This window comes from Rhinatrema bivittatum, chromosome 6, assembly GCF_901001135.1.
Source record: "Rhinatrema bivittatum chromosome 6, aRhiBiv1.1, whole genome shotgun sequence".
Classification (NCBI taxonomy): Eukaryota; Metazoa; Chordata; class Amphibia; order Gymnophiona; family Rhinatrematidae; genus Rhinatrema; species Rhinatrema bivittatum.
Genome location: NC_042620.1, coordinates 269,692,920 through 269,708,623, shown reverse-complemented (window position 1 = coordinate 269,708,623; position 15,704 = coordinate 269,692,920). Strand labels below are relative to the sequence as shown.

At 42.9% G+C, this 15,704-nt stretch overlaps 1 protein-coding gene across 1 annotated transcript in view; it reads left to right on the top strand.

The window, feature by feature from the left end:
• Nucleotides 1-6: 6 nt before the first annotated feature.
• The window catches only part of AIFM1 (apoptosis inducing factor mitochondria associated 1), a 135,281-nt gene continuing 119,583 nt past the window's right edge, over nt 7-15,704 (top strand). Inside the window, 1 exon segment of the mRNA XM_029607178.1 lies at nt 7-237. Within this exon segment, the coding sequence (XP_029463038.1) occupies nt 147-237 (91 nt within the window). The 5' untranslated portion in view covers nt 7-146.

Sequence of the window (15,704 nt, the reverse complement as noted above, 5' to 3'; positions counted from 1 at the left end):
TACGCAAAGCGTAAGGTCGGGCAGGCTTGTCCTTGCTGGCGGGTCTAACACATGCGCGGCGTTTGGCCGAGGTGCGTTGATTGCGTGGCGCATGCGCTGTGCTAGACGGAGAGCGCGCGGGGCGAGAGCGGCCGCAGCCGGCGGATATGGCTCAGTTTCGAGGTTCGGTGTTCAGGCTGCTGCTGTCGCCCCTCTTACGTCCCCGGCCCAGCGCCAAGCAACGCGGCCCCGGCACAGGTGAGGAGGCGCCACCGGCCCCTGGTGGTGGTGGTGAAGGACAAGGGAGCCTCGTGAAGTCGGCTGAGGGTCAGACGCTGACCGCGGTATGCACCTGCAGGGGGAGAGAGCTGTCATGAGGGGCCCCGGGGGCAGAGAGCGGAATGCCTCACTCTCCTGTGGAAATACAGTGGTGCCGAGGAGCTTATGGCAGGGAGAAAGTGGGAAAATAGTCGGTTTTTAGCTGTGTAGATAAGTCTTCCCCCCCCCCCCCCCCAGGAACATTTAGCATTCTTTGTGGTTTATGAAATCTCTTTTTGGACTAACGAAGTAGATGACCTAGGGTAATTTAAAAAGTTGTCCAGACTATCTACAAAGACTTCTGTTTTCTTCGAGACCAACGTGGTTGTAATATTGCACGCCCGTAAAAGTGATTTGATTCATATGGCAAAGGTAATCTCTTGAGGTAGATCCCGACTCTCGGTTAATTTGTATTTCAAACCCACTAATATATGAGAGAGCCCTAGTCTTAACTATCCTCTACTACCGTGGAGCCATAGAGCCCTAACCTGCCCTTCTCTTTACCATTTTTGCAGTGACACATAGCAGCTTGCTCATTACATTCAGCCCCTTTCTCATACTATTTAAATGCTAAATAGTAGTGGTATAGGGTCCTAGGCTATTCTCTTACCGCTTGATGATGTTGCAGAGCTCTGATCAGTACTAATACCATGGGCCTGCCCAGAATTGTTTTCCCTCCGTTGTACTGTAGAATTGCAGCACAGAGAGACATTCCTTAGGCCTATTAGGAAAGAATATACTTTGAATGAGAGCACCTGAGCATTTGATGATCTGTATTGTGAGGATGGTAATAGTTTATCCCTTCCTTTGAAATAGAAATTTGCCACCAATGATGGGTAGACAGGTTAAGAAATATTAATATGTTTGTCAGTCTGTGGCATATCTAGAGAGTATAGTAGACTTCAGAGCTGTTAAAAGTGGCATCACTTTGTTTAACAAAGTTGATGCCATTTTTATCAGCATCAAATGAAAGTTTGTGTCTTTGGCAAGTCACTTCAACTTCCATTGCCTCAGGTACAAATTTACAGGCCGATGCAATATCAGTGTGTGTTAAACGGGCTTTAACATGCGCTGATCCACCTTTCCCAGGCGCCTGATTTAATATTTAAATAGGGTGCTGCGGTAAAAAGGAGGCGCTAGGGGAAATTGTGTGCCCCTAAAGCCTCCTTGGTAGCGGGTGCCCAGGAGAGGTGGCTGTCAGCCAGTTAGGAAAATGGACACTCAATTTTATGAGTGTCTATTTTCCCAACGTGTGCACAGCCATTGGTTAGGAAAATGGATGCTCGTTAATTGAGCATCTGTTTTCCTAATCTGACCACCGGCTCACTTTTTTTTTTTTTAAATTCTCTTATTCTCAACGATATTAAGTCAGAGGAACCGAAAAAAGGAACAGAGTAGTATTTTCTGTAATTTTTTCGGGCTCCTCATAACGCCCGGTTCGGGCAGGCATTAATTTTCACGGGTTAAAATGTGTGTCGGGCGGACATTTTTTTTTTTCATCAGGGGGAAATAGGTAAAGGCCTCATCAACATGAATTTACATGTCATGAGCGCTATTACCTACTTGCTCGATTGGACGTGCTAACCCTCATTTTGCATCAGTTATGAATGTTCATCCAAAACACGTATTCAATTGTGTGTTGAGCCGTGCACTGTGGCCAGTGCAGGTATTGCATCGGCCTTTTAGATTGTGAGCCCTCTGGAGACAGGGAAAAGCTACAGTACTTGAATGTAATCTGCTTTGAAATGGCTGAAAGGCAGAGCTGATGACAGTAACTGAAGCATATGGATGCACCTAGCTGCTGAAGAGTATGATAATAGAATCAGTTTTCCAGCAAGTTAATTTTATTTTTTTTTTTATACCCAGCCTGTTTGGCAGTTGCACCTAGCTTGATGCAGGGATTGTCCTTTATGGAGGGATTCATTTATTTATTATTTGTTAACCTATTGTAAGTAAGTTTAGGGGTGCAGGGATCTGTCTGCTACAGGACACTTCCAGTTCCCCTCCCACTTCACATCACGATCCTAAGTTGAGGAAAAGACAACAATGTGTTCTCCTCATAATTAGACTTTTATTTATCAGATTTGGCAGGATTTAGCGTTTAGAAGGGTGACCAAAATAATAAAAGGGATGGAACAGCTCCCCTATGAGGAAAGTCTAAAGAGGTTAGGACTTTTCAGCTTGGAGAAGAGATGGCTTAGGAGGGATATGATAGAGGTGTTGAAAACCATGAGAGGTCTAGAATGGGTAAATGTGAATCAGTTATTTACTCTTTTGGACTAGGGGGCACTCTATGAAGTTAGCATGTAGCACATTTAAAACTAATTGGAGAAAGTTCTTTTTCACTCAACGCACAATTAAACTCTGGAATTTGTTGCCAGGGGATGTGGTTAGTGCAGTTATGTAGCTGGGTTTAAAAAAGGTTTGGATAAGTTCTTGGTGGAGAAGTCTATTACCTGCTATTAATCAAGTTGACTTAGAAAATAGCCACTGCTATTACTAGTATCAGTAGCATGGGATAGACTTAGTTTTTGGGTACTTGCCAGGTTCTTATGGCCTGGATTGGCCACTGTTGGAAACAGGTTGCTGGGCTTGATGGACCCTTGGTGTGACCCAGTATGGCATGTTCTTATGTTCTAACATCCTGGCCACTAAGCACCAGTTTACCCTAAACAAAGTTCTGCACCATGGGTGGTTTCAGACATGCCATAAACCTTAGCCTGCCTAATATGGCTAACTTACTTGCCCCTGGTCCCAACTTCAGGCGATTTCCCTCTGTTTACCTCTGAAACAGGCTCTGGCTGGAGTTCTGTAGAACCATCTGGGAAGGAGGCTTGCTTCCGGGTCTGGTACTGGCAGAGCTGCTGGGCTACTCTTGGCTCCTCACCGCCTCAGACTCCGTACCACCGTCCAACCTTAGGCAAAGTGTCTCCAGTCTCCTGGCCACACCCAGTCTTCTCCCTGCTCTATAGCAGGGGTTGCTGGGGCTGCTTCCGGTCTACTCTCCTTCTTCTTATTTGTCCCCATCTTATACTTTCCAGCTGATAAATATGCATAAACTCGTGCATAATCATGTAGTGGGTGGAGGGTCTTTGCTGCATTGCAGGTCTTTTTTCCCCCTCCCCTTTTCTTTGCGGGGGGGGGGGCTGCCACATCTGGACAGAGGCTGTATGCCAGCATCAGTGTTTTCTCCATTTCAGAATGCTCCCCCTTCATCCAAGGGTGAGGGGTCCCTCTGACCTCTGGACTTCCCTTGGCCGGTCCATGACTTCTGCTTAAGCCCTTAAGTTGCTGCATTGTCCCTCTGCCTTGGTTTTTTTTTACACAGGAGCTTACAAACAGGCAGATCTTAATAAGTATCCTTGAGCTCCGGTTTAAAGTTTCCATCTGGGCAAAGCTTCTTTTCTTTAGCTGTAACAGTGTATTGGCCTGTCAGTATGCTGGTCAGCATACTTGGCTATTATGATTCATATCGGATGTTTTCAGTGGTTAAAACATGGGATATCTCCCTACACTGTTTTTCTGCCATAGGCTTTAAAGTGGCAAACAATAATACTTTGTATTCATAAAAAGATATAAACTCAATCTAAATTGGGTAAGATCTGCACACTTTATACATCAGTCTGACTGAAAACCCCAAATGCTATTTTATGCTTTCTCATCTCATCAATCTACTTAACATTTTTAATATCCCTAAGAATAAAACTTAAGTTCCTACTGATCAATCCACATTTTCAGTCCACTTACCTGACATGTCTCCTGATGCAATGATATTAATAAATGCTTGCTCAAAGAGCCAAGCCTTCAGCTTTTTTCAAATGTTAAGTAATTCTCCTATCGTGATGGTCTCGTGGCACTAAATTCCATATTTCTGGTGCATGGCAAGTAAAAATGGTACATCAGCTGCTGCATAATTTGCCTGAGGCAATCTGCCAAATTTTAAAGTCTCACAAAATGAAGACGTTTATACACCAGGATTAAACCTTAAAGCGGATTTCTTATGATAACGGACCCAATGTATTTCATGCAATACTGGGGTATTATGGTCTCTGAGTTTTACCAACCAATAACCTGTCTGCGGAATATGAAAACATCAAAGTTAAGTCAGGCAGCCCCTCATACAATCTGTTACATGTGTTAATTACAAATCAAATAGAATATTGTATGATAGTTGTTAAGTTCTTTTTTTCAAAGAATGGCCCAGATTGCTGAATTTGACTAAGTGGGATCCACCAGAAGCGAGACAATCAAAAAGCAACTACTGAGAAATAGAGCTGACTGACTTCACCCCTGAGGCGCTGTGCTCTAAAACTCCTGTTGCCTAATCCCACTGCCTGATCGCATGCTGAGGAGAGGAAGATCATAGTCTTAAGAAACCCAAACTAATGCAGAGAGGAGGTGAGGAAGAGTGCAGCTGATTGCCACCATGAGGAGTCTGAAGCTATGTCAAGAGGAGAAAGGGAAGTGCGCTGCTACCAGCACTTTCACCAGCTGCTCCTCTACACAACCAGAAGCAAAAGCAAGCAGAGTGATAACCTTGAGAAGCATTTCTGACCACTGCTACATGTGCTCTAGTTGGTCTGATAGTGAGGGTAAAAAGCTGCAGTAAGGGAGTAGGGGTTGGAGGGCAGGAAGGGAAAGAACCATAATGGGGTCAGCACTCAGGAAAATGTGGAGAAGGGGGTCACAGAGAGGAGATGGCAAGAGGAAGAGCATAGGAATGAAAGCACTTGCAGCAGTCCTTAAGATACAGGAGGGCGTGCTGTAAAGTGCTTGGCACCTTCTAAAGGTGTTGCGGTAGTCTGTTTTACTGAGAAGTTTGTATTTATCTTATTGGTGCTTTGAAAATTCTGCTACAGTCTATTGTTGTGCTAAAATGTTTGTATTGTTAACCCATTAGACCTGTGTTGATTTTGTGTTTTAGATGTTTTGTATTCTTAGTCCTGTTGACTTGTTTCAAGTTGAGGCCTGTTCTACATTTTACAACGTTTAGTCCGTACTGAAGTCTCCTTCACACTAGAACTGTTAAGTCTCTTTCAGACTGTATATAACCTTTCAAATATGTTGTATCCTGCTTTGGGTTTAATTTCCTATTCAAAAAGATGGGTGATAAATCCAAATAAATAAAAACATTTGCGATGGGGCCGTGTGGAGAGGGAAGGAGAACCAGGGAAGGGGCTGCAAGAAGAAGAGGACAGGAGGCAAGGCACTCAAGAAGGGGCCATGGAGTGGTGCAGCACTCAGAGGAAGGGCAGGCGGGAGGAACGTGCATAGGAAAGAAAACTTTAAGGAAGGGGTCTTGAGGGGGAGAACCAGGGAAGGGCACGCAGGAAGGGAGGAGAAGAAGGGAAGGCATTAGAGAAGATGCCATGGGTGGGGGGCAAGCAGGGCAACAGTGGAGAGGGCAAGAAGGTGAGCATTCAGGAAGGGGTCACAAGAGGAAAGCAGAAGGGACAGAACTGGAGAAGGAGGGCTGTAGGGAGGAAAGAAAAGGATTGAGAGCACTCGGGGAAAGGTCTGTAGGTACGGAGAAAGCAGGAAAGGCACTTGGGAAATGGCCATATTGGAGGTGGGGAGTAGCACTTATGAAGGGGCCAAAATGGGAGGGCAGGAGGGGAGCACAGTTTATATCAGAAACTATTCTTTATTTAACTGAGCTCCAAGCCCTCAGAACAAGTCCAGTCTTTGGAGACTAGAGTGGCAGGCCTGGAGGAGCTAAGGGAGACAGAGAGGTACATAGAGGAGACCTTCTGGGACATAGAGACGGCACACTTTCATACTGGTAGCTCCTATGCTGCTTGGATTAGAAAGGTCACCTAGAAGGAGAGCTTCAGCTTGCTAAGGCAGGAAGCAATCCTGTAGCTAGGACCTGCCCTTAAGTTGATGTGTATCCTCTCTCACCAAGGATAGGTCTTTAGGGGCACGTGCCCAAGAGGGAAGGGTTAGGATGGCCGTTATAGCTGGTGATTCATTTATTAGGAAGGTTGATAGCTGGGTGAATAGTGGATGTGAGAAGCGCTTGGTAACTTGCCTGTCTGGTGTGAAAGTGGCAGACCTCATGCATCACATAGATAGGATTTTAGATAGTGCTGGGGAGGAGCCAGCTGTTTTTGTACATGTGACATAGAACTGTAGGAGGAAGGTTCTGGAAGCCAAATTTAGGGTTTTAGGTAGAAAGCTGAAATCCAGAGCATTCCATGTGCAGGACCCTAGAGGCAGGTAGAGCTCCAGTCTCAAGGCATGGATGAGATGATGGTGCAGGGAAGAGGTTTTAGGTTTGTTAGGAATTGGGCTTCATTTTGGGAAAGGGGGGGGGGGGGGTTCTGAAAGGATGGGCTCCACAACCAGAATGGAACCAGTCTGCTGGCAATAACCTTTTTGAAAAGGAGATAGTGCAGCTTTTAAAGTAGATGATATGGGAAAGCAGACAGTTGCTTAGAAGTGCATGGTTTGGAATAATGTACCTTTGAAGGATACTAAGAGAACAGGGAAAATGGGCATCCCAGTAGAGAGGTTGCAGTAAATGCCAAAGTGGACCAGATGTCTTTAAGTAAAGTGTGAAAGATTCCAAATTACCCCTGTCAACTGATGAGCAGTTGTTAATACAAACAAAAAACATAATCTGAAATGTCTGTATACAAATGCTAGAAGTTTAAAAAATAAGATGGGAGAGTTAGAGTGTATAGCAATGGATGACGAGGTAGATATAATTGGCATCTCAGAGACCTGGTGGAAGGAGTATAACCAATGGAACACTTTGATACCAGGGTACAAATTATATTGAAATTATAGGTTGGATCAAATTGGTGCAGGGGTGCCACTATATGTTAGAGAGCATTGAGTCAAATAGGATAAAAATTCTGCAGGAAACAAAATGCAATGTTGAATCTTTGTGGATAGAAATTCCAAGTGAAAAAGGGAATAAAATAGTAGTGGGAGTGTGTTATCTGGCCAGAATTAAGTAACAGACAATGAAATGCTAAAATAAATTAGGGAAGCTAACAAAATCAGCAGCTTAGTAATAATGGGTGATTTAAATTACCCCAGTATTGGCTAGGTGAATGTCACATCAGGACATTTTAGAGAAGTAAAGTTCCTAGATGAAATAAATGCCTGCTTCATGGAGCAGCTGGTACCCAACAAAAGGGGAAACTATTTTAGACCTAGTCCTTAGTAGAACACAGGATTTGGTGAGAGAGAGAAGTTTTGGAGCCACTTGACAATAGTGATCATAACATTATTAAATTTGACTTAATAACCAGAGGGAGCACAAAAAAGAAATCTATTGTGACAGCCACCTTTTTGAAATTTAAATGCTATGATAAAATGAAGAAAATGGTTACGAAAAAACTGAAAGGAGCAACTACAAAGGTTAAGAGTTTTTAGCTCTGGCATGGATGTTTAAAAATACCATCTTGGAAGCCCAGACAAGATATAATCCACACATTTAGAAAAGGTGGAAGGAAGGCTAAATGACTACTGGCATGGTTAAAAGGTGAGGTGAGAGGCTATAACATCTAAAAGAACAACTTTTAAGAAATGGAAAAAGGATCCAAAGGAAGAAAACAGGAAACAGCATAAGCAATGGCGAGTCAGAAGCAAAGCATTGCTAAGGATGGCAAAGAGAATTTGAAAAGAAGTTTGCTGTGGAAGCAAAACCTCATAATAAAATCTTTTTCAGGTATGTTCGAGGTAAGACTTGTGAGGTAGTCAGTTGGACTATTAAATGATAAGAGGTAAAAGAAACACTTAGGGATGACAAAGCCATAGCAGAAAGACTAAATTAATTCTTTCACTATTCACTGAGGAAGATGTAAGAGAGGTACCATGCCAGAAATGATATTCCAAGGTGATTATTCAGAGGAACTGAAACAAATCTCACTGAACCTGGAAGATGTACTAGGGCAAATTGACAAACTAAAGAGTAGCAAATCACCTGAACCAGATGGTACAACATCCCAGAGTGCTGAAAGAACTGAGAAATGAAATTGTGGATCTGCTATTGGAAATTTGTAAACTATCAGTAACATCATCTAAGGTATGTGAAGACTGGAGGGTTGACAATGTAACACCAATTTTTAAAAAGGGATCAAGGGATGAACCAGGAAACTGCAGACTAGTGAGTGACGTCTGTGCCAGGCAAAATGGTAGAAACTATCATAAAATTGCTGAACATATAGATAAGCATAGTTTAATGGGACAAAGCCAACATGCATTTAGCCAAGGGAAGTGAAGGCCTTTTAAAAATGTAAAATTCTAGAGCCATGACCATTAAATTAACTGCAAGTAGCTTGTTTCTCTCATAATTTCTTGCAGCAGAGGTGAAACAACCAAAAATTAGATGTAACTGCTAAAGAAAAATAAAAATACTGTACATGTATCTGCCTCCTAAATATCTGCTGCAAATAGTACTGTGGGCTAAATTAGCACACTGTGGTGTTTCATGTTTCATCTTGAAACAGCTGTCCCCTCAGACTTTGTTGTCAACATTTCCTCTACTTTTCCTAAGACTTAATTGTCAGCTGCTTCAAAGTGATAATCTCAGAGCTGAGTACTTTTGTGGTTGAAGCAGAGATCTTACACAGCTGGCAATCAGGTTTTTGTCCAAGATAGCTGGGTTATTATTGGTCAATAGTGCCAAAGTGCATGCAGAAAAGAGGTAAGGATCTTTCTTGATCTGTCAACTGCTTATCGCACTCTTGACCATGATCTACTGTTGGGCAACCTATAGGAGATCAGTCTAGTGGGGACAGTGCAGCAATAGTTTTGATCATCCTCTGAGTTAGAAGCAGTGTGTAACATGGAATGGTCAATGTTCTACCTATTGCCCATTGCATCAAGGGATGCCACAGAGTTCGGTTTTATCACCAATACTATTCAATACTCATATGGTACCACTTTCAGCACTTGTTCACTCATGTTCTGGAATGTCACCTTTTATACGGATGTTATTCGGATTTTGGAGGGCAACCAAGAGCCTGGCCTAGTGAAACTGAAGGAGTGCTTGCTAGCCATAGCTGATTGGCTATTCAAGAATAGGCTTAAGTTAAATCCAATGAAATTGGGTAATTTATGTAGAGGTTAGAAAAATTGTCTGTTCCTCCTTCAATTATAGAAGTTAATAACCCCCTAAAAGAGATGGTCATTAGTTTAGGGGATAAAACTAGCTAGTCTGGTGTCTAAATCAAGCCAAATATTTGCAGAAGCAGAGGGCATATTTGATTCCTTAGACCAGGGGTTCCCAACCGTTTAGGGAGTGTGGACCCCTTTTCAACCTCCAGAAATTATGTGGACCCCCTACATGCATCTCTTTAAATTTACATGCATTTAAATGCCATATGGGGTACTGATTAATGAAATAACACACTTTTTATTCGGTACACATAATTCTAAATATTAAGAACATAAGACTTGCCATACTGGGTCAGGCCAAAGGTCCATCAAGCCAAGTATCTGTTTCAGCAGTGGCCAAGCCAGGACACAAGTACCTGGCAAGATCCCAAGGGATAGATAGATTCCAAGCTGCTTATCCCAAGAATAAGCAGTGGATTTCTACAATTCTCCCTTAATAATTGTTAATGGACTTTTCCTCCAGGAGCATGTCCAAACCTTTTTTAAACGCAGCTATACTAATAGCTTTCACCACATTCTCTGGCAACGAATTCCAGAGCTTAATTATGCATTGAGTAAAAAAAAAATGTTTTCTCTTATTAGTTTTAAATGTATTACCCAGTAACTTCATTGTGTGTCCCCCTGCTCTTTTGTATTTTTCAAAAGAGTAAACAGCTGATTAACATTTACTCGTTCCATTCCACTCATTATTTTATAGACTATCACATCTCTCCTCAGCCGTCTCCTCCAAGCTGAAGAGTCCTAACCTCTTTAGTCTTTCTTCATAGGGGAATTGTTCCATCCTCTTTATCATTTTGGTCACCCTTCTCTGTACCTTTTCTAATTCTGTTATATCTTTCTTGAGATGTGGTGACCAGAACTGCACACAATACTCAAGAGGAGGTTGCACCATGGAGCGATACAGAGACATTCTGATATTCTCTGCTTTATTCTCCATTCCTTTCCTAATAATTCCTCGCATTCTATTTGCTTTCTTGGCTGCACTAAGCAGAAGATTTCAATGTATTTTCAATTTTGACACCTAGATCCTTTTCCTGAGTGGTGACTCCTAATGTGTAACCTTGCATTTTGTAGCTATAATTTGGGTTACTCTTCCTTAAGTGCTTCACGTTGCACTTGTCTACATTTTAAATTTCATTTGCCATTTGCATGCCCAGTCTCCCACTTTTGCAATGTCCTCTTGCAATTTCTCACAATCCTTTTGTGATTTGACAACCTTGATTAACTGTGTCATCGGCAAATTTGATCACTTCACTTGCTCCCATTTCCAGTTATTTATAAATATATTAAAAAACATTGGCCCCAGAACTGATCTCTGGAGCACTCCACTATTCATCTTTTTTCCATTGGGAAAATCTACCATTTAGCCCTACTCTCTTTTCTATCTTTTAACCAGTTGGCAATCCACAATAGGATACTGCCTCCTATCCCATGACTTTTTTCCAGAAAGCATTTGACTTTGTCAAATGCTTTCTGGAAATCCAGGTACACTATATCAGCTGGCTCACCTTTATCCAAGATTATTTAAGCCTTCAAAAAAGTAGAAAATTTGTGAGGCAAGGTTTCTCTTGGCTAAATCCATGCTGGCTTTGACCAATTAAACTATGCTTATCTATATGTTCAGCAATTTTGTTCTTTATGATAGTTTCTGCCATTTTGCCTGGCACATACATCAGACTTACTGGTCTGTAATATCCTGGATCACCCCTTGATTCCTTTTAAAAAAAAATAGGTGTTACATTGGCCACCTTCCAGTCTTCAGGTACCACAGATGATGATATTGATAATTTACAAATTTCCTATAGTAGGTCCAGAGGTGTGGTGGGGGGCAGTGCAAGGTGCGGAAGTGGCAGAAGGCCTGGCTCCAATGCTGGATCCTAATAGGGGAGTAGGGGAGCAGTATTTGTGGTGCTTCTGAAATCAAAGGGAACAGGCACAGCAGACTCCAGACACTTCTTAGTCAGTTCATATATTTTCTGTGCAGAGCCTTGGAGGAATTAGTTGCCGCCTTCCCCTAATACTAGGGAGGAGCAGGGCTTAAGAACATGCCACACTGGGTCAGACCAAGGGTCCATCAAGCCCAGCATCCTGTTTCAAACAGTGGCCAATCCAGGCTATAAGAACCAGGCAAGAACCCAAAAACTAAATCTATTCCATGTTACTGTTGCTAGTAATAGCAGTGGCTATTTTCTAAGTTAGCTTAATTAATAGCAGGTAATGGACTTCTCCTCCAAGAACTTATCCAATCCTTTTTTAAACACAGCTATACTAACTGCACTAACCACATCCTCTGGCAACAAATTCCAGAGATTTAATTGTGCGTTGAGTGAAAGAACTTTCTCCGATTAGTTTTAAATGTGCCTCATGCTAACTTCATGGAGTGCCCCCTAGTCTTTCTATTATCCGAAAGAGTAAATAACCGATTCACATCTACCCGTTCTAGACCTCTCATGATTTTAAAAACCTCTATCATATACCCCCGCCTCAGCCGTCTCTCTTCTCCAAGCTGAAAAGTCCTAACCTCTTTAGTCTTTCCTCATAGGGGAGCTGTTGCATTCCCTTTATCATTTTGGTCGCCCTTCTCTGCCGAGTTTATAATGCTCTTGCATAAAGCATATTGCCAGTGGAAAGAAGGTATAGGAGAAACACCTGAAGAGAATAAGGGGACACCAAACCCTAAAGGGTAAGGGCATCCCTCAGAGACCTAGGGAGGGACTTATCCCTTATAAGGTCGGTAGTCTCGCTCAGTTGCCATAGTGGTCACTTGGGCTTAATAAAGGATGGTGTAAAATCCCTGGTGGAGCAGGAAGAAGGAGACAACCTCTTCAGCTGGGGAAAAATCAGCTGTAAGTTTTAGAAAGAAGAAGTTGGTACAGTTGATCACGAAAGCTTCCAAAACCCTATAGTTACTTAATGACACTAATAAAGGGGCAGACCTGAGAGGCCACCCAATTCTGATGGATATTAGGAAGCCAGTGTGAGATTCCCCATACATCTGGTTAGTTTGGAGATGATCAGGACCGAATGGGATATCCTGGATGGGGCCTTTGGTAATAGAACTGTAGAGCCCTAGTACCCAGTACTGCAGGAATGAAAAGATAGCTTGTTCAGACTACCCAAAGGTAAATGTGCCAGTGATACCAGTCACAAGGAAAATAACTATTCCAGTTGAAGGAAGAGCAGCATTGAAGAACTTCTAAGATAGAAGACATTTTTTTTATTTATTCATTCCACTTTATATTCCGCCTTTTCTATATGTTCAAGGCAGAACATTTGAATTAGCTAGCCTATCTCTTCAGGGAGCATTTTGCGGAGGCTATGCAACTACAGCACTGATTTGCTGATTTCAGCAATCACAGCCAGAATTAGAAACACAGGGATCCCAGGTTCTTGCTGAGGAAGCAGCCCACTTATAATCGGGAATGTTTTTTTTTGGTCTTTTTTTTTTTTTTTTACCTGATTAGAACCTCTTCCAAACAAGTAGCAATAGCAGATGCTTATTGTGGCCAAGGAGCTGATCAGCAGATTCGGCCTCTAAGACCAGTTTGAGTAAGCTTCCCTTTAGGAGTTGCTTATTGTTTGAGGAAGAATTGGCAAAACTGGAGAAAAAGCTTGGTGAATAGAAGCCTCAAAGAATATGGGAAGATAGGTATAGATAATACTTGAGAGGAATCTTTTTTTTTTTTTTTTTTCTCAAAGCAGGGATGCTAGACAGTATAGGCCGGGTAGGTCTTTTAGTACACAGAAGTCAAGACCACTTGTTAGGTTGCAGCCATTTTGGAGGAGTAGAAGAGGGGAGCTCAAGGGAGTCCTACAGGAACCAGGAGTGTACAAAGTCGGTTCAGAAGGCCACTCCTCCCACTGGCAGGTATTTTGTTTTCAAGGAGTGGGCCCATATCATGGAGGACCAGAGGGTCTTAGAAATTATTTGAGAAGGAAATACCCTGGAATTGGCTGCATTGATCAGGAAGCCTTTGTCTCCATCCAAATCTCTAGTAAAGAGCAGAGCCATCAGAGAGATAGTAAACTACTTGCTACAGCGGCAGGCAATAAGGACGGTATCCACTTCAGAAATAAGGAAAGGAAGATGCTCCATTTACTTTGTGGTCCCAAAGAAAGCAGGGATATTTTGCCCAGTTTGAACTTGGAAGCATATAAACAAATCCCTAAGGATATTACATTTCAAAATGAAACCTTAACATCAGCAATGATGGCCATAAAGAAAGGGAAGTTTTTAACTTCTCTGTATTTGGCAGAGGCATATTTGCATATTCCTATCAGAGAGCAATGCCAGAAGTTCTTATGGTTTACATTCCTGGGAAGCCATTATCAGTTCTTGGCTTTATCTTCAGCTTCGCCATGGCACCACAAACCTTCATCTGGTGGTAGCAGCCTTCCTGCACAGAGAGGGAGTGATAGTCCACACCTATCTGGACAATTAACTAATCAGGGCCAAATCCATTCAGGAGAGTCAGCGAGCAACATGGAGGGTAATTCAAGTGCTGTAAGGGTTAGGTTGGGTAGTGAACTGGACCAAGAACGAACTCCAATCCACACAGTCCCTAGTGTACCTGGGAGTGAGGTTTGAAGCAATGATAGGCAAAGCATATGTGAAGAATGAAAGGATCATCAAATTACAGGGATAAGAAAGCAAGCTAGGCAACTTGGGTTGATTTGCAGGTGCTGTGTTGATTATGGCAATGATAGACCTGGTTCCCTGTGCAAGAGCACACAGGAGGCCATTGCCAAGGGCTTTACTGGCAAGGTAGTCACCACAGGGACAGAGGTTAAATATGAAGATCCCAATGATAGATCAGGGCAGGAAGAATCTGAAGTGGTGGCTTGCCCAGTCCACCCTGTTTAAAAGATTCAAACTGGAAACTCCAGAATGGGTACCAGTGGCAGCAGACACAAGTCTGAGAAGCTGGAGAGTCCATTGTTGAGGTTGGATGACACAAGGCATCTGGATGGCCCGGAAAGTGGCATGGCCAATAAATCTGTTGGAAACCAGAGAAATCGGACTAGCTTTAATCAGGTTGAGTCAGTGTTATCAGATAATGCCATAACAGTGACTTATGTGAACAGGGAAGGAGATAGCAAGAGTGGGCAGATGGCAAAGGAAGTGGAAAAGTTAGTAGCGTGGTCAGAGGCCCATCTCAGGGGTTTCTGTGCAACGCAGGTAGCTGGAACCAACAATGTACAGGCACACTTCTGAGCAGATCCAGGGAAATGAGAGCTGGCAGAGGAAGCATGTCTTCAGATCATGAAAAATCGGGGTTGCCCGCAATGGTTTTGACAACCAGCAAAAAAAATGCCAAGGCAGGAAATTTCTACAGTTGCAGGTGAGATGGTACAGTGGTGCAGTTATGGCTATGGGACAGCCTTCTGTATGTCTTCCCACCCTGGTCTTTAATCAAGCGTGTACTAAGGATTGTGAACCACCCAGAATGGGTGACAATGGTAGCCCAGACTGGGGAAGTAGACTATGATATGCAGATTTGATCAGATTTGCCCATATAAAGGGGCTATTACACCAGGCCTGGGGGTCCTAGAAATTGTAAAGAACGGCTATCAACTTCAATTTATAGCCAAGCCCATACTTCATTTGTCCATTCGAGTGCCACAAACATCTCATCCCCAAAAACAACGGGCAATCGGACAGATTTCTCCGGCCCGTTTCAAGGGCTTCTACTCCCCATATTTCCTAATTCCCAAGCAATCCGGGGGCCATCGTCCAATTCTGGATCTTCGGGAATTGAACAAATTGCTTGTCAAAGAGAAATTCAAGATGGTATCATTAAAATCAATTCTTTCCCCCTTACAACCCAACGATTGGATATGCTCCATAGATCTGAAGGATGCATATACCCATATTCCAATCCATCCATCCTCATGGCAATACATTTGTTTTCGATACAAACATCAGCATTACCAGTACAAGGTTCTTCCCTTTGGCCTTTCGGCAGTACCCAGAGTATTCACCAAATGCATGGGGGGTGGTGGTGGCCTACCTTCAGCAACGGGGTATGACAATCTTTCCATACCTGGACGATTGGATGATAGTAGCCTTGATTCCAGATTTTCTGCTGGTACATCTTCAATGAAGAATCACTTGTTTACAAGGATTGGGGCTAGTGATCAACTTTCAAAAATCAATGTTGCAACCTACTCAAATTCTACAGTTTATCGGAGCTCGCCTGGACACCACATGCACCAGAGCGTATCTCCCGAACGTGTCGCCTGCTACGTTACCTATATGCAACACAGTATCCTAC